At 40.1% G+C, this 25,155-nt stretch overlaps 3 protein-coding genes across 3 annotated transcripts in view; all 3 read left to right on the plus strand.

Annotated features, from left to right (window-relative positions):
- LOC109054691 (ataxin-3-like) overlaps nucleotides 1-3,629 on the plus strand; it is a 40,375-nt gene extending 36,746 nt beyond the window's left edge. Inside the window, 3 exon segments of the mRNA XM_042742998.1 lie at nucleotides 1,221-1,345; nucleotides 2,779-2,819; nucleotides 2,919-3,629. Coding sequence (XP_042598932.1) covers nucleotides 1,221-1,288 — 68 coding nt within the window. The 3' untranslated portion in view covers nucleotides 1,289-1,345; nucleotides 2,779-2,819; nucleotides 2,919-3,629.
- A 1,576-nt stretch (nucleotides 3,630-5,205) lies between these two features.
- On the plus strand, nucleotides 5,206-6,206 carry LOC122140143 (protein Z-dependent protease inhibitor-like). The gene is made up of 2 exons (XM_042742070.1): nucleotides 5,206-5,274; nucleotides 5,402-6,206. Exons 1-2 carry the CDS (start codon nucleotides 5,206-5,208, stop codon nucleotides 5,924-5,926), a joined length of 594 nt encoding a protein of 197 aa, XP_042598004.1. The 3' UTR covers nucleotides 5,927-6,206.
- Nucleotides 6,207-11,198: 4,992 nt separating this feature from the next.
- Nucleotides 11,199-24,956, plus strand: LOC109110620 (ankyrin repeat and SOCS box protein 2-like). The gene is made up of 8 exons (XM_042742999.1): nucleotides 11,199-11,607; nucleotides 12,375-12,490; nucleotides 12,756-12,911; nucleotides 13,707-13,952; nucleotides 14,596-14,767; nucleotides 15,947-16,472; nucleotides 18,121-18,274; nucleotides 24,413-24,956. Exons 1-8 carry the CDS (start codon nucleotides 11,486-11,488, stop codon nucleotides 24,544-24,546), a joined length of 1,626 nt encoding a protein of 541 aa, XP_042598933.1. The 5' UTR covers nucleotides 11,199-11,485; the 3' UTR covers nucleotides 24,547-24,956.
- Nucleotides 24,957-25,155: the final 199 nt, after the last annotated feature.

The raw sequence follows: 25,155 nt of genomic DNA on the forward strand, positions 1-25,155 counted from the left end.
TTCGTTAAATAGCCTTCATTAACCACTGAGAAAAAAAAGCGCACACGTAATATCTATATAAATATTAATATAGCTAAACATGTACAAATATGTAATATAAAATATAAATCATATTAAATATAATTTATATATTATATAAGTAATAAAAAAAACCGAATCTGGCTGACTTACTTGGGGAAAAAAAAGACAAAACATCTACTCCGACCCCCAAGAGAATTCGTGTAGACACAGAGATCAGAAGGTATTTGCAGGAGGAAGCCCTGGATTCCCACGCAGACCCTCTTGTCTGGTGGCGGGACAATAGTGTCCGATTCCCTCTGCTTTCCAAAGTAGCCCGAAAATATATGACCATTTGCGCTACAAGCATTCCCTCAGAACGTGTGTTCAGTGCTGCAGGTAACGTCGTTACGTCTTTCAGGGCCTCCCTTAAACTGAACATGCTAGTTTTTCTAGCAAAAAATATGAAGGCTGGGATGTAAACCATAGCGCCTTTCGTTTTGCCAGCACTTTTTTTTCAGACATAATTTCTGTTCTAAATGTTCTTATTCTAAATGTGAAATAATAAATGTTAAATAAACGTGTTCCTTATGCTCAAATTGCTTAGCCTCTGTGTGCGCAAAAGTCATTATAGTTTTAAGTGATTGTTTGATGACGACGACTGTAGCCTAATCTGAAGGTAAAAATATGGAAAATAAACATGCAAATTAATATCTATTACTGATCAATACGATAAATAAAAATGTGTTTGTTTGTCTTTATGATGCTCTATCTTCAGATCTCTGTTGTGAATTGCGATCAGATCTTATATCGCCTCCAAAAAATATGAAGGCTAGGGTAACCTCGCCTATTATTTCGTTTTGCAGAATTTTTATTTCAGACATCATTACATTTCTGTTCTAAATGTTCATGTTCTAAATGTAAAAAAAAAAAAAAGTGAAATAAACCTGTTCCTTATATTTGTTTGCCTCCCGTGCGAAAGTGAAAGTCCATCGATCATGGTGGTGGGGTGGGGGGGGGGGGGTGGGGGGGGTTGCGGTTTACCGCAATACCGCGGGAATTTATTGCTTTTCAACCGCGGTAAGAAAAATTCAATACCGTCCCAGGCCTAGTAATGCCACTGGAAACAGTGCAGATCTAAAGATCACAGTCCTCTCTCGTGCTTCAGGTCAGAACAGAGCCATTTTCTGATCTGCTGTTCTTTCGCTCTTTACTGGATGTAGGTGGCAGCGATACCAGAAGCCCCAGCACCGCTGTGACGGCCGGCTCGTCTCACGAATCGGGATGGTGAGAAGGAGGCGATGACAGCGGAGGAGTTGCGCAGGAGGAGACAGGCTTACTTCGACAGGTGAGCGCTAAGTAATAAACTGCAAATTACTAATTCATTCTTTAAACGTGTCATTTGATTGCATTACTGATTATTGCATTTAAAAAGTAATGAGATTACTAATTACTTTACTTTCAAGTTTACTTTTTAAATCTAAAATAGGCCACAGCTTATTGGTTAGAGAATTGGACTTGTAACCAGAAGGTCGCAGGTTCGATATATATGGATATATAGCTGCCCACTGCTCCGGGTGTGTGTTCACTTCTCACTGCTGTGTGTGTGCACTTGGATGGGTTAAATGCAGAGCACCAATTCTGAGTACGGGTTACCATACTTGGCAAATGTAATGACATTCACTTTCATTTAAAAAATACACTACAAATTAAAACTCATAGTTCTTTCAGTAATTTAATATTGACTGAAAAATTAAAGGTGCTGTATGTAAGATTTTGACTCTACTTAAGCATAAAAATACAATAATATGTTTGCAGGTATTTAAGAAACATGCTAAGTTAACATACTTGTTTATCGGAAAAACAATGCTACTGTCAGTTATTCTCCTTTGAAAATGTGCGTTCCGGCCTGGAATGTCGGTGTTTGTTTTGTGAAACCCGTCCACTGCCAGTTTACCCAATTGTATTTCAGCACCCCGGGTTGCCAGTTTGCGGAAAAAACAGCATATTTCATTCCATTCATTGTCAAGTGTGCTCGTTCCTGTTTGTGTCGTCAATCTGGCAACCTACATGTGTCATTAAAATGAACCAAAACTCAGCGAATACTTGACACACAGACATGAGAAATATATCTAAAGAAAGCTTTATTTATTTTAAAATGAAGTAATGTTGAAAACAAATATTCTCTAATAAATTAATTCATTTAAACCAACGTGAGTTACAGTCTTTCCCATCTGAGCTGTCCTATAATCTGGTCACACCCACGTGCATCTTGCTCTGTAAGATAATCATCCACGCCAAGCCAGGTTTGAGACGCGCCAACATGTAAACGCCCACATCACCTCTGTAAACAAAGCGTTAAGATTCAACAAGTTCATCTAGGCTGCTTTATGTTTTTGGCACAAGACGCGCTGTGAGGAATAAGCCTTGAATTTACCTCAGAAGAAGAATGCGATGCGGCTTAATCCAGCGGAGGATCTCATTCTGATGAGTCATTTATTTTTATTTATATCAGTTGTATATAAAGTTGTACACATTTACTAGTTGAACTTTTCCCAAACTATAATGCCATATCAAAATATGTGAAATTGAGTGAAACATTTTGAAATATGATAGGAAACCTTTCACTGCAACTAAATGCTGAAGGACTCATCTGCATTTTTATCTCACATTCTCATACTAACGCACAAAACATGATATTGACTTCATATTTTTTTAACACTGCATTTGTAACTTAATGCTCTAGCGCTGGGTATTGATGACGGTCTGATCTCCTCACAGGCAGCAAGCTCAGTCCGCCGCTCACCACAGCAGCTCTGCTGGTAAGAGATTCTGTCTGTCATCATCCTCCTGAATACAGACATCTGCTTTATGAATCTGTCTGGGATCTGTGCTGCTCAGCAGATGTTGTTGTTTTGCAGGTGGAGAGAAGGACAGCGGGACCAAACCCAACCAGTGACGGTCCATCAGCGCCGGTGACAGACGCCCTGAACGCCCTCGACCCGACCTCTCTTTGGGAATGATGGGACTCACATCTCCTCTCAGAACTGCCCTGGGTCCTGCTGTGTAATAAAGGGACATTCGTTTAGCTTCGCTTCTCCTCTTTGAGTTGAACGAGGTGAAAGAAAAGTGTTTCCCCAGTTCATTCCTCTTCCTCAGACCGCGGCTCAGACGTACACAGGAGCGAGACAGCACCGTGAGGAGGGAGCTGTCAGCGCTGGGATCACTCCTGCATTCTGGGACCATTAGGGCTTTACTGGGGTTACTGGATCTCTCTGCTCTTCTACTCTGTGGACTGTAGTGAAGAACTTCTGCTGGTCACCGGTGAGCAGCGGGTGATGCACCCTAGGTAGACAGCACAGTGAGGGCAGATGCTCTTGTGGAGTTCAGTCATCGTTCGGATTCAGACCTTCATTTGTTTCAGTCGTTCATCCGTCGTCCCTAATTTGTTGGCAGGCAGCAGCTCTTTTGGATGGTTTTCACATTCTTTTCTATGATTTCATACGTTTGGTGGCACAGCAGCGTTTCTGAACTCGTTTCACATTCAGCAATAGTTTTTAAGTGATTGGTTATTCTTGCACTCCTATATACACTTATTCTTTCCTAAATAAAAATGTTTCTTTTTCCCCTGAGTGGATATTGTTTGTTTCTTCTCTCTGGAATATTTTGATTCCTTGAGTCTCTTGAAGATGTCAGATGTTCCTTCAGCATTTAGCGCTGGAGTTTCATTCTCGATGGAAAGAAGAAAATCAAGTCTGAATGCCATCATACAGCTGCAGCAGTGTACAAGTAAAAATGATGAAGAGATGTACTGTCAAAATTATACTCCCAGAAACCAGTCAAAAATGTGAAACATAACCACATTAAAATCATTGCCAATTGAAAGAATCAGAATCAGAAAGAGGTTTATTGCCAGGTATGTTTACACATACGAGGAATTTGCTTTAGTGCAACAGAATGACAGTGACAAGACAAGACTGATAATAAAAACAATAAACATAGGGTAAGTAAATAGGAAATAACAATATAAAAAAAAAATAAAAAAAAAAAAAAAAAGAGTACACAATGTACAAATTCAAACATTCTTTTAGGGAGAGTAAATGATAACATAATCATTTTTGGCTGAACTATTCTATTAAGTTGATGACCTGTAGATATGAACATCTGTTAAAGTCTGAATGAAATTACAGCAAGTTTCGTACAATCATTATTAAAGGAATAGTTCACCAAAAAAATGAACTAATTTGCTGAAAATGCTCAGCAATGGATGCTCTGCAGTGAATGGGTACCGTCAGAATGAGAATCCAAACAGATTTTTGGTGGAGTCATTTTTTATGGATCGGAGCAGTCAACCCATGGATGAAACGACAAAGCTTTTCATCAGGAATCTACGCATTATACATGCACCAGGACACTTTACTCAGCACCTACAGAACCAATGCAAGTAACTGCTTGTTAACTATTTAGATGTGCTTCTATGCTTTGACTCCTTTTAATTAAGGTGATGTGATTCTTTGATGGTTCTTAACAGGTTGTGATTAGTTGATGAGTAAATGCTACTATTACTCTCTACTCTCTTGTGCGTGAGCGTTACCTTTCTCTACAGTGCGCTCTCTCGATCTCTCTCGATCTCTCTCCCTCTCTCCTTGTGTTGGCATCTGTGTTTAATGTATGTATGTTTGTGTCCAGTCAGATGTTGCATGTTCCCCTGTAGTGTAGTTTAATAAACATCCATATGTATTCACACTTGGTTGTCTGTGTTTGCTGCTCACAAGACGAGGTCACTTTAACGCTCCGGTTTTGTTACATGCTCTGAGTGCAATGTGTTAGTAGTAAGATTATTTTTTTGTGGCCAGAGAAATAATTAGAGTCAATATACTTTTAACACTCCGTCCTGCGGATAAACAAATCATTTTATTGTACTATTAATGCTATAATGCTACAAAAAAGTAATTCCTGAAGATGAATATAATTAATAACCGTTATGATTAATTATGTTCATCTCACTTTGAGCTAATTTGCTACATTGTTAATAGATAATCTCTAATAGACACTGAACTTTGTCTCTGCAAATAGTCAGAACACAACAGATGGGAAAAGATCTTCCTCTGCAGCCTGTCAGTGAGTATGAATGTTACTTTATGCTTGTATTTATGGTTTACATTTTCAGATGTTAGGGCTCATTTTATAGTTCAGTGTTTTGCCACCATGTTTACTGCTTTTAGTACTTATGGAAATCCTTTAGTAAAGAACAGAGGGAAGAATGATGAATTGCAGGTCCTTTTGTGTCTTAATATGAAGCAACATTTCTCTAGAATAATTGAAACTCAATATAAGCTGTTTTTTTTTTTTTTTTTTGTATCAACAGGTCAAAAGGTTTTTGAAAAATGATTATAAAATGTAGTTAAGGGTGCTGTTCACCCTCGTTTATTCCTCTGGTTTTCTGTGCATCCTTAAAAGTCAAGAGCCCAAAACTCCCGATGTCATGGATCTGGCCTTCAAAAATATTGACTTTGCCATGAACCTCTATTGCAAGATATCAAGCTATCATGACAAAAACTTAATCTTCTCGCCACTGAGTGTTTCCATGTCTTTCGCCATGCTCTTACTGGCCGCCAAGGGCTCGACACACAGTCAGATCGAGAAGGGACTGAATCTGGACTCTCTGGACGGGACTGGAGATGCCACGCTCATCCCACAGCTCTTTGAGCAGCTGCAGAAGAACATCACGCAGAACATAAAACTGCACATGGAGCAGGGCACGGCACTCTTCGTAGACGAGCACTTCAACGCAAAGAGAGCCTTCAGTGATCAGATCAAGACGTTCTTCGGTGCTGATGTGAACAATGTGGATTTCAACAAGACAGAACTCGGCAAGAGCACCCACCATCAACGAGTATTTGAGCAGAAAGACAGGTGGAAAAGTTGAAACTAAATGGTGCCGAGCATCAAGCCGCTGACGCAGATGATTCTCCTCAACACCATTTTCTTTCAGGGTGAGTTTCTATTAGGCCTGGGAAAATAAATCCATGCATCGCGAAACGAGAAATGATTCAGCATCGATTCTGAGATTTTCCGAATGCATGGCAATTCTTTCTTGAGTTGATTCTGAGCTTAGTTGTGAACAGCAGATGGCACTGCATGCTTTAAAAACAGATGTACTCTGCTTGTTTCCAAATCCTTACACACACTTCAACCTAAAATAATCATTCATAAAATTCCCGTGGTAACTAGGATTTACACAAGCTCCAGTCTGGATCCAGAACACCTGAGAAGAGATGATGCCAATCCCTCAGAGGACCTCAGATGATGCTAACCCAGAGACAACATACAGAACTACCACATTCTGCTATAAGTTTGATTGCATAATTGCTGTTAATAGTGTTCATCGTCTGTTTGATTACGTATTTAATAGATTTAAATTTTCCATACATTTCTGCCATATGCACATAAACTGACAGTCATCACTGATAAACTACTACTGAATACTGTAGAAAATTTTCTGTGAAGTTGCTTTGTAATGATTTGTATCGTAAACAGCGCTATACAAATATAACTGTTACTTGAACTTGAATAGACAAAAACAGCAGAGAAGTACAAGCATCAGTGAGAGCAGGAGCTTTTAAACTGTTTGTGAACAGCTGTACCTGTGCTCATCGATCTGCGTCACAAACACGTTTCTTTTACTGTTTTCGACTCTCAGGTCAAGTCAAGTCAAGTCAAGTCTGCTTTATTGTCAATTCTTCCACATGTACAGTACATACATACAGAGAATCGAAATTGCGTTACTCTCAGACCCCCGGTGCATACAGATAACACGAACAGTAGAGCCTAAAAAGTCTAGATCAAATATAAAATATAAGATAAAACTATACAATAAGGGAATGTAAAAAAAGACATAATAGAAAAAAAATAAAATAAAAATAAGGTTAAATAAAAGCAGCGCAAGGCACATGGCAGATAGAGTGCAAACCAGTGAACAAACAGTGCAGATAAAAATATTTTTAGTGCATAAAAAAAAATAGCTTATTCAGTCTGATTAAAAGTGACAAAGTGACAAAGGGCTCAAGAGCAGTTATATTATTAAACTGACTGATGAGGTGGTAGAATGATGTCAGTTCCATGGTGAATGAGTGAATGAGGTAGTGAGCAGACCACTGCTGCACAAAGTGACTGGTGCATGTCATCGTATGTTAGAGGGAGGGGGGGGTGGAAGGACCTGGGGATGTGGGACCTGGGGGGGGGGGGTGGTTCATAGTTCAGTGGTGCCTGAGGCAGAAGAGGGACGGGGGGGCAAGTTCGGGAGCGAGTTCAGCTTCCTGATGGATGAAGCTGTCCTTCAGTCTGCTGGTCCTGGCCTGGAGACTCCGCAGTCTCTTCCCTGATGGCAGCAGACTGAAGAAGCTGTGTTGACGGGTGAGTGGGATCGCCTGCAATGCAGAAGGCTTTGTGAGTGAGACGGGTTCCATAAATGTCCTGGAGGGAGGGGAGAGAGACACCAATGATCTTCTCAGCTGCTCTCACTATGCGTTGCAGAGTCTTCCGGCAGGACGCGTTGCAGGCGCCATACCACACAGTGATGCAGCTGGTCAGAATGCTCTCGATGGTGCCTCTGTAGAAGGTGTACATGATGGGGGGGTGGGGCTCTCTGGCTCTCCTCAGTTTGCGGAGGAAGTAGAGACGCTGTTTGTGATTTCTTTGCCCAGTGCTGCAGTGTTGTCGGTCCAGGAGAGGTCCTCTGTGATGTGCACACCCAGGAACTTGGTGCTGCTCACTCTCTCCACAGTCGCACCGTTGATGGTCAGAGGAACAAAATTCTCAGCTTCAGAAGCGCAGGTAGAGAGGAATCCATGCGTGCCGCTGTATAATCCGGGCTAAACTGTTTATCGCGCTTCCGGTTGCTCGGAAAACGCGGGAAGCACAACTCAAGTCTGAGGCGCTGAGGACGCCCGCTGTTGTCATAGTAACTGAGCGGAAGAGTTTGTTGTAGTTTCTTGTCGTGTACACAGCGCGGCGCTGCCGAGTCTACAGGCTGCTATATCATTTTTTTTTAACCCTCCCTGATCAAACACACCTGTCTGTAATCATCAAGTGCTGCTGAAGATCCTAATTAGTTGGTTTCAAGTGCGTTTGATGAGGGTTGAGCTGAGCTCTGCATGAAGGTAGATCTCCAGGAACAGGGTTGGGCACACCTGCTCTATGGTATGCATTACATTCTAACCATGAAATAATTAAAAATGACATGAAATAACTTTAATTATATAATTCAAAACAGAACTTTTGTGGGTATTAGGAAACCGTTGCCATATGTATGAGGTGCCACGTAGGATTTAAATCAAACTGCGCTTGTCAATACATACATAAAACACGTGCATTTACACCTATAAATTACTCACATCTGCATGTATACTATTGGATGTTCAAAATACATATATGAAATACATGTGCACGCTAATATGAAATCCATACCAATACATATTATGTTAGCAATGAATGCATATACACTTGTGAATAACTTGTGTATATATATTACCTGTGTGTACAATGCTGCATGCAGACACACACACCTATACATATTCACATACACATATGTGACCCTGGAGCACAAAACCAGTCATAAGGGTCCATTTTTCGAAATTGAGATTTATACATCATCTGAAGCTGAATAAATAATCTCTCCATTGATGTGTGGTTTGTTAGGAGGACAATATTTGTCTGAGATACAACTATTTGAAAATCTGGAATCTGAGGGAGCAAAAAAATCTAAATATTGAGAAAATCATCTTTAAAGTTGTTCAAATGAAGTTGCATATTACTAATCAAAAATTAAGTTTTTATATATTTACGGTAGGAAATGTACAAAATATCTTCATGGAACATGATCTTAACTTAATATCCTAATGATTTTTGGCATAAAAGAAAAATCAATAACTTTGACCCATACAATGTATTTTTGGCTGTTGCTATAAATATACCCCAGCGACTTATGACTGCTTTTGTGCTCTAGGACACATATATAAACTTGATCCATGCATGAACACCTATTAACAGTCGCGCATGCAGACACATCCAGAAAACACTTGTGCAAACATTCAAAATAAAATTCACAAACTAATACAATTCTGATAAGAAAGATGCATGCTTTGTGTATATAAATGCAGGTGATTTCATATGTGGATATGCATGAACTTTTCAGTGCAAACAGAAGGCATTTCTGTGTACAAGGAAGCCGTTTGAGCGTAAACGTCATGCGGCATGTGCATCTCGCAGCGGCACGCCTGTGTCAGAACTCATCAGGCTTCTGTTCCTGTTTCAGTTCATACGTGCAGTTTTGTGCAAAAGCGCGAGTGAGGCTGTTCACCGGTGTGTTCTGTTTCTGCTTTGGGGCCTAGAAATCCTGCAGTGAGTGAGAGGTGATATGTTTATTCATCTGATATTTTAGCATCACTGCCCAAGACTGTACTTTCTTCTGTTGAATACTGTATGTTAGCTGATAGATACACACACACACACTACTGTTCAAAGTTTGGAATAATAATTAAGATGTTTTAATGTTTCTAAAAGAAGTCTCTTCTTCTCACCAAGGCTGCATTCACTTGATGAAAAATACAGTAAAAACACTGAAATATAATTACAGTTTAAAACAACTGTTTTCTGTGTCAATATCTGTAATGTATTTCTGTGATGTGCAGCTGTATTTTCAGCATCATTACTCCAGTCTTCAGTGTCACATGATCTTCAGAAATCATTCTAATATGATGATCTGCTGCTCAAGAAACATTTCTGATTATTATCAATGTTGAAAACAGTTGTGCTGTTTTTTTTTTTGTGGAAACTGTGATACTATAATTGAAAAGTTTTTTTTTTGTTTGTTTGTTTTATTCATTAAGAAATTACCTTTCTTCATCAAGGATACATTAAATTGCACAAAAATGAGAGTAAAAACATTTCTGTATTACAACAGATTTCAGATTAATGCTGTTGTTTTGAACATTCTGTTAAAGAACCCTGAAAAATAAAATGTATTATATAAATTCAGTCTTGATGAGAAGAGAAAAAAGCATCTTAATTATTCCAAATGTTTGACCGCTTGTGTATTTCACATGTAGTGTTTCTCATTATAAAATAGATAAAAGAAGTGATGATTCATCCTGCACTGCACAGATTCATGGTTCATGGCTGTACTGTAAATACATTATACTATAAATGCAGCTCAAAACAGAAAATGTCAAACCCTTTCATGGGTTTTTAAAATGTACCGTCAGTGTTTCAGGCCTGTTTATTACACGTTCAGTTTTAGATGTCAACCCTTACATGTGTTTTAATAGAAATGTAACAGTGCTGAAAGATGTCTTGCCACTTCATCAATCCTGCTGTAATGAGTGTAAGTGAAGCTAAACAGAGCGGAGTATGTCCATAAAAGGCATCAGCTGAAGGCTCTGAACATCACACACACACATGCACAGACACACACACACACACACACACACACACCACACTCACACATGTACGCACACACTCACACACACACACAAACACTCACTCTCACACACACACAAACACTCTCTCACACAAAAACACTCTCTCACACACACACACACACAAACACTGTCACACACACAAACACTCTCTCTCTCACACACACACAAACACTCTCACACACACAAACACTCACTCACACACACACAAACACACACACACACACACACACACAAACACTCTCACACACACACACACACACACACACTCACAGACACATATGCACTCACACAGACACTAACGCACACACACACAGACACTCCATCTCATGTGTGTGTTTGTGCTGTGACTACAAAATATGTGAAAACGCCTCATTTCTTGATCATTTACACATCACAGCATTTCTGACATTCATGAAGATTTCCAAATGTCATAAATGCTCCATGACCTATTAATAAACATGTAACATGCAAATTCATGAAACCAGTTTGCCTAAATCTCTGAAACGAGATAAACAGGCTGAATACCAGCATTGTCTTCATCTGATCCATGACAGTAACAGAACTCAAACAGTTACACAGAAATCATGTCAGGAATGAGAGAGAATCTGACCCTCCACTCAACTGGAAGAGTCAGTTCTTGTGTAGCTCTTCACTTCTCCGTTCGTTTCTGAGGAAAGCTTGTAAGGAAGCTAAACAAAAGCCCCGGCATTTGACTACAGTCATGACAATAGAGCCCTGACTGCATCTGAACTGCTCAATTAACGTCTTTCCCTCATTTCTCAGTAATTCCACTGCGAGCTTGTCTAGAATCATCTGAGCTGGCTGAGTGGGTAGACAAATAAGGTAAACTCCATTCCTCACGTGTCAAGAAGACCAACCTAAAATTAACCCAGCGAACAGCTGAGCGCTCCTTTGTGTTCCCTCACTGGCGTCCATACACACACACACACACACACACTCACAGGCGCGCGCGACACGAGCGTCTTTGTCTGTGTGTCAATAACAAGATGACACGATTCTCTTACGCCGAATACATCGCATTATTTCGATCAAGCGACACAAAACGAAACTCGCCGCAGAAAACATCATCTGGAGGAGCTGCGAACCGGGACGAGACAGAGCCGTCACAGTGAGTGTGTGTGTGTGTGTGTGTGTGTGTGTGTGTTTACTATCGCTGTTAGTCCATTAACATAATAGATCTCGAATGAACTGGGTTGAGTTTATGACAGGTGTGTGATTTGTGCCTGCGTGATCTTCAGCTGTCATTGCATCGGAGAAACAGATTCATCTTTTGAAGAGACCGGGGCTAGTTGTCACACTTTTCTCCAGTCAGTGTTTGTGGCTTGGGTTTGAAATGTCTCTGTAAACACGCACTGTATACACACGGCGATGGTCATTTGTGCGATGGGGTAAGTTGTCACAATGGAACTGCTATCAAAATCCATATCACGGGCTTTTTGGGCAAATGTAACGATTATGAAACACAATCAAATATAAAAAGAATAAACAACAAAATATAAAAAGAAAAAAACAACAATATTTTGACCAACAGAAATATAAAATACTGTAAGTTCAGTAAGTAAATAAAATGCATGTGACAACTTGCCCCGATCTGACATGAAAATGACTGAGAACAGACCTGTAATCATGACATACTGATTCTTGTATGTCTGTGTGTGTTTATTAAGTTCACTTAGTACTCATCAGATATTACAGATACTGTAAGTGTTCTGGATGACAGAATTGACAAAAGAAGATTTCAATTTAAGACGTTTTTGAAAAAGCACTGCAAGAGAAAACAACCGTTTATGAAATAGTTAGACTTTGTGACAACTAGCCCCGGCCTCCATCACAACAGACAAACACACTGATTTTTTCACGTGGATTCTCCTCCAGAGTCAGCTCTTCTGTCAGAAGAGCACATGTGCAGCGCTTGAGTGAAGATGACTGGACGGCTCTGCATGAAGCGGCTCACCGCGGCCAGACGCACTGTGTGAGGACTCTGCTGACAGGTAAGAGCCGTGGACACACCTGTCCTAGAGAGAGCGCTGACAGCTGCATCAGCTTTGGGCTAAAGATACGAGGTCTGAAGGGCCACGGCAGTGTTTTGTCACAAATCCTTTTGAGGAATTTGCAAAAAAACTTGTTGAACGAGTTGAGTTACTCCTATGCTTTGGCTCGGCCTTTAAGTGTTTAATTGTGTTAGTCAGTATTGGTCACCTGCAGTGATCTAGCAGCGTGTGCTGATGAAGCGTGTTCCTGTGCTGTGTGACACAGATCCTGGCGTGTGTGTGGACAAACGCACGTTACAGGAGCAGACGCCGCTGCTGCTCGCCGTTCAGGGGCCACACCTGGAGTGTGTGAGGAGTCTTCTGGAAGCAGGAGCCGACCCTGACATCAGCAACAAGAACAAAGAGACGCCTCTTTATAAAGGTACTTTCACTCTACCAAAACAGTAGTGTTAGTATTCACCTCTATTTCTTACAAGAACAATGTCAAATAAAAATGTGCTGAAAATGTGCTCACCCTCAGTTCATCTGAGATCAGGATGAGTTTGTTTCTTCATCAGGTTTGTAGAAATGTAGCACTGCATCAGTGTCTCAGCAATGGATGCTCTGCAGTGAATGGGTGCCGTCAGAATGAGAGTCCAAACAGCTGATAAAAACATCACAATAATCCACAAGTAGTCCACAGCACTCCAGTCCATCAGTTAACTTCTGGAGAAGACAAAAGATGAAACACATCCAGCATTAAGACGTTTTTAACTAAAGTCCATAACCCATAATAACACTTCCTCCAGTGAAAAAGTGTTCTGGTCTGAATCAGGAGAGAAATCTGCACAGATCAAGCAGCGTTTAAACAGCTCTAAACAAATATGTGTCTGGATTTTGATGTGAGAGACAACAGCAGATGCACTTTTTCACTGGAGTGCTGTGGATTACTTGTGGATTATTGTGATGTTTTTATCAGCTGTTTGGACTCTCATTCTGACGGCACCCATTCACTGCAGAGCATCCATTGCTGAGACACTGATGCAATGCTACATTTCTACAAATCTAATGAAGAAACGAACTCATCCTAATCTCGGATGAACTGAAGGTGAACACATTTACAGCTCATTTCCATGTTATAAAACAAATTTTGAATCAGCTGTGAAGCAGCTCTACAGAAGACAATGTTGTCATTATCCAGGTCAGTTCAGTTCTCTCTGTGTCTGGTGGTGTTTAGCTTGTGAGCAGGAGAGCATCAGCACGGTGAAGCTGCTTCTGGTGTTCGGCGCGGCGGTGAATCAGCGCTGTTATCGCGGCTGGACCGCGCTGCATGAAGCAGCGAGACGAGACAACACTGAGCTCTGCGAGACACTCCTGAGGGCAAGAGCCGCTGTAGACTCCCGCAACGCCGACAACGTCACACCCGCGATAGAAGCGGCTAGACACGGATGCACAGAAGCGCTGGCTCACCTGATCCGGAGCGGTACTGAGCACCGGGTTTACTATATATTCTGACTCTCTCTAAAATGTAGTTGTTTGGGAACATCTGTTAGCATCAGTAGAAGTGGCAGTTCACTTTGCTGTCCTGTGACTGTTTTTAAAAAACTTAATTGCAAGCTGTTTTTGTAGTGAGAGCTGTGTTATAAACTATTCTCCAAGAACAGCTAGTTTTAGACATGTCAGATGTCTGTTTTTCCTCTAGAGTGGTGATTTTTTACACATTTTGTAAGCTGTGAGGAAATGTACCACTCCATGCCAAGTACAGTCATCGGTGTGATTTCTTCAGTCAGTGTGATTAGACAGAGAGTGTCTGATCCGTTTGATCCATCAATATTTTAAATTGAGTTTTAAAGTTGAAGTTAAAATTTATATTTTACCATGACATGAATAAATGAATATGATAGCTAACTAAAAACAAAGATTTAAAAAAATAAAAAATAAAAAATAATTAGATAAAAAAGATAAAAAAATAATTAGATGAGTTCAGGAAGCTGCTACAGCAGCAGATATAAAACACAAAACTAGAAATAATTTGTGTTTATAAGACATTTATTTCAAGATATGGAGGGATGTCTTTGAAAAGCAGAATAGTAGAAACACTAGAATGGTTGTGTTTGTCCCGTCAGGTGCTGGTGTGAACGCTCAGACGTGTGACGGGAACACTGCTTTAACTGAGGCCTGCAGACATGGTCACACTGACACGGTGAAGCTTCTGCTCAAACATCACGCCGACGCCAACAAAGCCACCCACACCGGCCTTCTGCCACTGCACATCGCCAGCCAGCACGGACACAGCGAGTAAGGGTTCAGTCTAATCTAGAGAACTAATGATCTGTGATCTGTGCGGAAGCAGCTCTGGCAGACTGACCACGTGATTACTGCAGTCCAGTTAAACCTACAGCTCACCCACACATGAGAACTTGATGAAGATGTGTTCACCCTCAGTTAATCCCACACCACTAGCATAAAAAAAAAAAAAAGATAGAAAGGGGATACTTTTTTTTTTATTTATTGCGTCATCAGATCTGGTGTTTTGGCTTTATATATGATCAGACACTTACACTTACTTTCTGAAAATCATACTCAAATGGAGTTAATGAGGTTTTTGATGAGCGAGTGACAGAGATCTGTGCTTTGTCCATCATTAGAATGGCCGTATCTGAGGCAGTAAATTAATAGCATCACGTTTTCACCAGTTTGCAGGTTATAAAGTTAATTGTAGCTATGGGCAGTCAGTTTCTCTTGTTGTTAATACATTTGGCCAAAATCTCACGATATAAAAATCAAACAGCTATGATATTTAAAACGTACAAAATTGTATTGGCTACAACTAGACAGCAAATGCTAAGACTCTTCTCTGCTCTTTATACACACAAAAACATTAGCCTTTATAGACAGCGTTTCTTGAGTAAAGGAAACCCTGTATTTATTCAAACATCACTTCTTTATTTACCCTTGCATTGCAAAGAAGTAGACGTCTGTCTTCAAACTGCGCATCGCAGCGCTTCACTCTGAATGGAGGTGGGGTGGAGTTATAAGGTTTGACTGACAATTTGAGGATCCAATGGCATGTTTAGTCATGAACTCTTTAGAATTATTTTCATTGGTTAAATATTTGTAAAAACCACAAACCAACATAACAATGACCAATAGCACTGATTTAAAATAATAACGAAATATAAGAGATAAGTAAGTTTTTGATAATTTTCCATGGCATGCCCAACAACAGTGTTTGGGAAACACTGTTTTAACATTAATTAATATTTAAGTCAGTGATTCTTCTGCATACCACTAGAGGGAGACCGCGTACCACACTTTGAGAATCAGTGCCATAAGAGTCTATAATCCATAATAACACTTCCTGTCTTGAAAAATTGGTCTGGTCATCTACATTTAAATTTTCTGTGAACAATTCCTTTAAGACATTTAATAGTGTCTTGATGATGTAATGATTGCTGTGGAATGGTGTGTTTTCAGGATAGTTTCCTCACTGCTCCCAGTCAGCAGCCGGGCGAGGGTCCGGCGGAGCGGTATCTCTCCTCTTCATCTGGCGGTGGAGCACGACCGGCGGGCCGTTCTGAGTCTGCTGATCGAGTCGGGATTCGACGTCAACAGCAAACTCTCTCCGGAGCACTCCGCTGGGTTCCAGGACCGGCGTGTTTCAGCTTTGTACTGCGCCGTTGCTGCCAGGAACACAGGGGCTGCCGCCGCTCTGCTGAGGGCCGGAGCAGACCCCAACACTGACCCCTGCAGCCCGCTGCTTCTAGCAGCGCATCACGGCTGTCTGGAGACCGTGGCCCTGCTGCTGGAGCATGGAGCCCATGTAAACGCGGGTTTCCCAGCGCTGCTGCTGCACACTGATCATCTGGACCTCCTGCAGTATCTGCTGGACCATGGCTGCAATGCCCGGCCCTGCTTTTCCTGCGACACTCACCACAGCGAGCAGCACGCTCACCTCAGAACTCACATGCACCAGAGACACACCAGCGCCACTCACGCACAGGTAAAGGTGCTGATTCAGTGCTGTCTGACCAATTAACCCTCCATGGTAACCTCTTTGATTGCCATATGGCAACAATTCATTTCTGCTTATTTCCTTGTTATTTTGAGAAAAAAATACAATATATTGCAATATGGTAATTAAAAGGGCTGGCTTAAAGGGATACTCCACCCCAAAATGAAAATTTGTAATTAATCACTTACCCCCATGTCGTTCCAAACCCATAAAAGCTTTGTTCATCTTCGGAACCCAATTTAAGATATTTTGGATGAAAACCAAGAGGTCTGTGACTGTCCCATAGACTCCCAAATAAATAATGGTGTCAAGGTACAGAAAGGTTGTCGTCAGAATACTCCATCTGCCATCATACGTGCAATCTGGGTTATATGGAGTGACGGGAACACTATTTACTTGGCAGTCTATGGGACAGTCACAGGCCTCCAGGTTTTCATCCAAAATATCTTAAATTGTGTTCCAAACTACTTCTTTGGTCTTTTTCTATTGTGGTACATTGTTGCCATATAGCATCGATTTCCTAAATACCCCACAAAAATCTTTTTTCTTTTCATTTGTTTTTGATTTAAAGTTATTTCATGTGATAAAACTTTTTTTTAATGGTACATAATGCATACCACAGAGGGATAAAGGGTTAGTTCACCCAAAAATGAAAATTAGCCCATAAATTACTCACCCTCAAGTCATTCTAGGTGTATATGACTTCCAGTCGGAGTTATATCAAAAATGGTCTTTGATCTTTCAAGCTCTGTCATTGCAGTCAGCGGGTGTTGCATTGCTTCAGTCCAAAAGAAGTGAAACAAAAAGCGCCCATCCTTAATAAAAAGTGTCTCACATGGTTCCGGGGGGTGAACACACGCCTCCTGTAGCAAATTGATGCGTTTTTGTAAGAAAAATAACCATATTTAAAATGTAATAATCACTTTAATATAGCTTGCGCTAACTGTTGTAAACGAAGCAGCTCCGGGAGGATGACGTATGAGGTAAGCTTTGTGCATGAGCCGCTCAGAAGTGATGCATGTGGACAAGCAGCAGAGAGATCAAAACAAAACAACGGTCACTTATAAGAAGTACAAAACAAGGATTTGTAATGAAGAATGTCAAAGGATTTCGATATAAGCCAATAGGAGACTGGTTTCCCTTTGTTAAAGTAAGGAAACTTTGCTTCCTTTGCTCCTGTCAACAAACGTTGGTTTTCACGAGACTCACCGGCGCATGCGCAACATTGACCTCATACGTCATCCGCCCGGAGCTGCTTCTGTGTACAACTATTGGTGCAAGCTACATTAAAGTGATTATTACGTTTTTAATATGGATATTTGCTACAGGAGGCCTTTGTTCACCCCCCGGAGCCATGCGAGACACTTTTTTATTAAGGATGGGCACTTTTTATTTCAGTTCTTTTGGACTGCAACACCCACTGAGTGGCATTAAACAGCTTGAAAGATCAAAGACAATTTTTAATATAACTCCAACTGGATTCGTCATAAGTCATATACACCTAGGATGGCTTGAGGGTTATTAATTTATGGCCTAATTTTCATTTTCAGGTGAACTAACCTTTTAATAGGCATTCTCTGTAGCCCTTTAGTGTGTTTTAGCTTCTGAAGCTCTGTGTCGATTGGTTCACTCTCAGTTCTGTGACTGGATCTCGTCCTCCTGCTGGAGACACAAAGCTGGACGGCTCATTGATTTGCTGCTGGACTATGTAGGAAACGTTCAGCTCTGCAGCAGGATCAGAGATCTCCTTCTGGACCAACCAGAGTGGACGAGCATTAAGGAGAAAACATGTGAGTGCACGAGCATCTGTTTGCATGACGAGCCACAACACATTTGCCAGTAAAACAACAGCAGAAATGCACAGATGCTGGCATCGCTATGATTATTTGCCTGGCCTTTGAACTATTTCAACAAACTGTGACACATTTACACTACCAGTCAAAAGTTTTTGAACAGTAAGATTTGTATTGTTTTTTAAAGAAGTCAAGTCAAGTCACCTTTATTTATATAGTGCTTTAAACAAAAAAGATTGCGTCAAAGCAACTGAACAACATTAATTATGAAAACAGTGTGTCAATAATGCAAAATGACGCAGTTCATCATTGAATTCAGTGATGTCATCATGCAGCTCAGTTCAGTTTAAATAGTATCTGTGCAATAATTTGCAATCAAGTCAACGATATCGCTGTAAATGAAGTGTCCCCATCTAAGCAAGCCAGAGGCGACAGCGGCAAGGAACCAAAACTCCATCGATGACAGAATGGAGAAAAACCTTGGGAGAAACCAGGCTTAGTCGGGGGCCCAGTTCTCCTCTAACCAGACGAAACCAGCAGTTCAATTCCAGGCTGCAGCAAAGTCAGATTGTGCAGAAGAATCATCTGTTTCCTGTGGTCTTGTCCTGGTGGTCATCTGAGACAAGGTCCTTACAGGGGATCTGTCTCTGGGGCTCTAGTTGTCCTGGTCTCCACTGTCTTTTAGGGCTGTAGTGGTCCTTTCTAGGTGCTGATCCACCATCTGGGCTGGATACGTACTGGATCCGGGTGACTGCAGTGACCCTCTGACTTGGATACAGACTGGATCTGGTGGCTACGGTGACCTCGGAATAAGAGAGAAACAGACTAATATTAGCGTAGATGCCATTCTTCTAATGATGTAGCAAGTACATCAGGTGTTATGGGAAGTGTTCCCGGTTCTGGTTTACCTAATTAATGCAGCCTAAAAATCCTTTAACGGATTTGGATATTAGAAGCATATTAGTGTGTTGTGTAAGCCAGGTTAAAGAGATGGGTCTTTAATCTAGATTTAAACTGCAAGAGTGTGTCTGCCTCCTGAACAATGTTTGGTAGGTTATTCCAGAGTTTAGGCGCTAAATAGGAGAAGGAACTGCCACCCGCAGTTGACTTTGATATTCTAGGTATTATCATATTGAGTTTTGAGTATGCAGCGGACGTGGAGGACTATAATGTAACAAGAGCTCGTTCAAATACTGAGGTGCTAAGCCATTCAGGGCTTTATAAGTAATAAGCAAGATTTTAAAATCTATACGATGTTTGATAGGGAGCCAGTGCAGTGTTGACATGACCGGGCTAATATGATCATACTTCCTGGTTCTAGTAAGAACTCTAGCTGCTGCATTTTTGGACTAACTGGAGTTTGTTTACTAAGTGTGCAGAACAACCACCCAATAAAGCATTACAATAATCTAACCTTGAGGTCATAAACGCATGGATTAACATTTCTGCATTTGACATTGAGAGCATAGGCCGTAATTTAGATATATTTTTAAGATGGAAGAATGCAGTTTTACAAATGCTAGAAACGTGGCTTTCTAAGGAAAGATTGCTATCAAATAGCACACCTAGGTTCCTAACTGATGACGAAGAATTGACAGAACAGACATCGAGTCTTAGACAGCTTTCTAGGTCATTACATGCAGAGCTTTTAGGTCCTATAATTAACACCTCTGTTTTTTCAGAATTTAGCAGTAAGAAATTACTCGTCATCCAGTTTTTTTTATCGTCTATGCATTCCGTTAGTTTTTCAAATTGGTATGTTTCTCCGGGCTGCGAAGAAATATAGAGCTGAGTATCATCAGCATAACAGTGAAAGCTAACATCGTGTTTCCTGATGATATCTCCCAAGGGTAAAATGTAAAACGTGAAGAGTAACGGCCCTAGTACTGAGCCTTGAGGTACTCCATACTGCACTTGTGATCGATATGATACCTCTTTATTCACTGCTATGAATTGATGGCGGTCATATAAGTACGATTTAAACCATGCTAATGCACTTCCATTAATGCCAACAAAGTGTTCTAGTCTATGCAAAAGAATGGTGTGGTCAATAGTGTTGAACGCAGCATTAAGATCCAATAGCACTAATAGAGAGATAAAACCACGATCAGATGATAAGATCAGGTCATTTGTAACTCTAAGGAGAGCAGTCTCAGTACTATGATACGGTCTAAATCCCGACTGGAAATCCTCACAGATACCATTTTTCTCTAAGAAGGAATATAATTGTGAGGATACTACCTTTTCTAGTATCTTGGACAGAAAAGGGAGATTCGAGATCGGTCTATAATTAACTAGTTCTTTAAGTTGTGGTTTTTTGATGAGAGGCTTAATAAGAGAGTGTTATGGATTTTTTGGGGATATATTATAAATGTGTGAGGGCTGCATGGTTACAATTTTATCTCTAATAGTATCGATTTTAGAAGTAAAGTAGTTCATAAAGTCATTACTGCTGTGATGTTGGGAAATGTCAACACTTGTTGATGCTTTATTTTTCGTTAATTTAGCCACTGTATTGAATAAATACTTGGGGTTATGTTTGTTTTCTTCTAAAAGAGACGAAAAGTAATCAGATTTAGCAGTTTTTAATGCTTTTCTGTAGGATAGGTTACTTTCCCTCCAAGCAATACGAAATACCTCTAATTTTGTTTTCCTCCAGCTGCGCTCCATTTTCCGGGCTGCTCTCTTTAGGGTGCGAGTTTGCTCATTATACCACGGTGTCAGACTGTTTTCCCTTAACCTTCCTTAAGTGTAAAGGAGCAACTGTATTTAAAATGCTAGAAAAAGAGAGAGTCCATAGTTTCTGTTACATCATCAAGTTGTTCTGAGGTTTTGGATATGCTAAGGAATTGGGATACATCAGGAAGATTACTTACAAAGCAGTCTTTTGTGGAAGAAGTGATGGTTCTACCATACTTGTAACAAGAAGTGGAATTTACAGTTTTAGCTATATGAAGTTTGCACAGAACTAAATAATGATCTGAGATATCATCGCTTGGCTGCATAATTTCAACACCATCAACATCAATTCCATGTGACAGTATTAAATCTAGAGTATGATTTCGACAATGAGTAGGTCCTGAGACGTGTTGTCTAACCCCAATAGAGTTCAGAATGTCTATAAATGCTGATCCCAATGCATCTTTTTCATTATCAACATGGATATTAAAATCACCAACAATTAAAACTTTATCTGCAGTCAGCACTTATTTGGATGTAAAATCAGCAAACTCTTTAATAAAGTCTGTATGGTGCCCTGGTGGCCTGTATACAGTAGCCAGTACAAACATCACAGGGGATTTATCATTAACACTTGTTTCTCTGGATAATGTTATATGAAGCACCAGTACTTCAAACGAATTATACTTGAAGCCTGCCCTCTGAGAAATCCTGAAAACATTGTTATAAATTGAAGCAACACCTCCCCCTTTACCTTTTGGACGTGGCTCATGTTTATAACAGTAATCTTGGGGTGTAGACTCATTTAAAATTATGTAATCATCAGGTTTTAGCCAGGTTTCTGTCAAACAGAGTGCATCTAGATTATGATCAGTGATCATATTATTTACAAAAAGTGCTTTCGTAGAAAGGGACCTGATATTCAATAAGCCAAGCTTTATCATTCGTTTATCCGTATTGCATCTGTTTTTTATTTGTTGAACCTCAATTAAATTGTTGCTCTTAAATTGGTTTGGACATTTTTTGTTATTTCTAGCACGGAGAACAGACACAGTCTCTATAGTGTGATATCTAGGTGAAAGAGTCTCTATGTGCTGAGAATTAACTGACTTCTGTGACGCGAGGCGGGTAGCAGATGGTTGGTTTAGCCAGTCTTCCTGACCTGGGCCCCAGTTAGTCAAGTACAAACTCTAAGACATTTTTAGACAGAAGAGCGGCACCACCCCAGGAGGGATGAAGACCATCTCTTTTCAACAGGTCAGGTCTGCCCCAAAAGCTCGTCCAGTTGTCTATGAAACCTATGTTATTCTGCGGGCACCACTTAGACATCCAGCCATTGAGTGATGACAATCTGCTATGCATCTCATCACCACGGTAAGCAGGGAGGGGACCAGAGCATATTACAGTGTCTGACATCATGCTTGCAAGTTCACACACCTCTTTAATGTTATTTTTAGTGATCTCCGACTGGCGAAGTCGAACATCATTAGCGCCGGCGTGAATAACAGCCTTACTGTATTTACGTTTAGCATTATCCAGCACTTTTAAATTTGCTAAGATGTCAGGCGCTCTGGCTCCCGGTAAATATTGGACTATGGTGGCTGGTGTCTCTATATTCACGTTCTGTACAATTGAATCGCCAATAACTAGAGCACTTTCATCAGGTTTCTCAGTGGGTGCATCACTGAGTGGGGAGAACCTGTTTAATGTTTTGATCGGAACAGAAGAGTGGTGTTTAGACCCACGACTATGCCACTCACAGTCACCCAGTTGCCATGCTGCGATGGCGCTGTTACCGGAACCGAACAATGTACAGGATTCCCTGAGCTAAGACGCATCCAAAACCATATCTAGAGCCCTCACATTCTTACTGTCCTCAATTAAAGTTTGGATGCATGTCTCTAATTCTGAAATCTTCTCTGTTAGCCTAACTATTTCCATGCATTTATCACATGTGAATCCCTCATCACCGACAGAGATAGATAAACTATACATGTGGCAAGCAGTGCAAATAACAATAGCAGGAGAAGCCATTACTCAGCGTTCTTGATGAAAGATTCTTACCACAGTTGTTTGATGAACTTGTGAAAAACCAGAGAGAGAGAGTAGCGAGAGAGAGGAGAGGAGAAAAGAAAACAGTGATAGGCACAAATGGAAATGGAGTGCTAACGCGATGCAGGTACCTTTTTTTCATGATTCTTTGATGAATATAAAGATCCAAAGATAAGAATTATACACTACACCATTCAAAAGCTTGGAGTCAGTATCTTTTTTTTTTTAATGGGGGGGGGGTTATAGAAATTAACACTTTTATTTAGCAAGGATGCTTTAAATTGATCAAAAGTGATGACAAAGATATTTATAATGTTACAACAGATTTTTATTTCAGATAAATGCTGTTCTTCTGAACTTTCTATTCATTTACATTTGCATTTATTCATTTAGCAGACACCTTTATCCACAGCGACTTACAATTGGGGAATACATTAAGTGATTCGTCTTAACGAGGCAAATGGACACAGGAAGTGGTCGTCATACCAAGTGTCAAGCATGGTTCAAATAAGTACAAGATAGACAGAGAAAAATGAAAGAAAAGGTAAAAATATATATATATTAAATACATATTATATATTAGGATGCAGTCCGATAGTGACGAAAGAGATGAGTTTTCAGCTGTCACTTGAAAAATGTCAGGGATTCAGCATTCTGGATAGGGGTGTGAAGATCATTCCACCAGCCAGGAATGGTGAATGAGAATTCATCAAAGAAACCTGAAAACAATTCTACTCTGCTGTTTTCAACATAATAATAATAATAATAATAATAATAAATGTATTTTTAGCAGCAAATCAGAATATTAGTATGATTTCTGAAGGATCATGAGACTGGAGTAATGATGCTGAAAATTCAGTTTTGAAATCACAGGAATAAATTACATTTTAAAATATCTTCAAACAGAAAACAGTTATTTAAAATAGTAAAAATATAAAAAAAAAATATATTTTTGCTGTACTTTGGATCAAATAAATGCAAGCTTGGTGAGCAGAAGAGACTTCTTTGAAAAAAAAAAACACTTAAAAACCTTACTGTTCTAAAACTTTTGACTGCTAGTGTATAATATAAATGTTGTTGGTCTAACATGCTTTGTTTTTTTACACAAAAGACAATTTCAATGTTTCAACTTTGGATTTCAAATGAGGATTTAATTTTTTTATTTTTAATTTAGGAACTTGTTATTTTACTTTTCAAAATATCTGTTTGGCTTTTATTAGCTTGTCAGTCATCCAGAACTTGGAGTTACTTGTCATGTGAATATTAAAGGTGATTGAACACCAGCTCGCTTTGGTCAGCTCCAGAGGGAACAGTGTTGTGTTTGATGTGTGCGAGGGTTTGCGGCTGATGTAGTTTTGTGTCTGTATACTGAGCAGGATCCGTGTGACATTTCTGTCTCCACAGCGTCTCCACGAGGCCTGATGCATCTCTGTCGGCTGAAGATCCGAGAGCAGCTGGGGCCTCAGAGACTGAGTTGTGTTGAGTTGCTGCCGCTGCCGGGCCCCATGCAGCACTTCTTGAGCTCCAGGGGCCTTTAGCACAACACCAACCAAACCAGACTCTGCTGGACACTTACTCCTGTCCACTGTGCACTCTGTATTTATATCACTTTTAATTTATCTTGATGTTTTTTAAAGTGTTTAACTAACACTCCCAGTATTTATATAACTCTCACTCAGAGTGTTAAAAAAGTAACACTGAAGCAGTGAAAAGTTAATGAGAAAACTAACTAGAAGAACAGCTGCTGTTAACAAACTGTTGTTAACAAACTGATTCACTAAAAGAAAGAGAAACAAGAACTTTAACACTGAGTGAGAATTATATAAACACTAGGAGTGTTAGTTTGACTTGTGTTTGTGCTTGACACAGTTTTATCTAGATTGATCATCTGAAAATACTGATATGATGGCGGTGTTCACAGAATAAACGTGCTCTCCTCAGTCTTTCATGTGCTGCTTTGAGTGTCTGAGTTCTTGAAAAGCTGTCATTCCTTTAATGAACAGACGGTGCAAAATAGTGGATTACTACCAGATTTAATCAGCTAATTTAGCACAAGATCTGGATTACGATCAGGTTTTTAGTGTGACAACATCTCTAACTCTAAATAATAAATAATCTGTGTCACTGTGAAATCATGCTCTTTCTGG

This window comes from Cyprinus carpio, chromosome B17, assembly GCF_018340385.1.
Source record: "Cyprinus carpio isolate SPL01 chromosome B17, ASM1834038v1, whole genome shotgun sequence".
NCBI classification, from domain to species: Eukaryota; Metazoa; Chordata; class Actinopteri; order Cypriniformes; family Cyprinidae; genus Cyprinus; species Cyprinus carpio.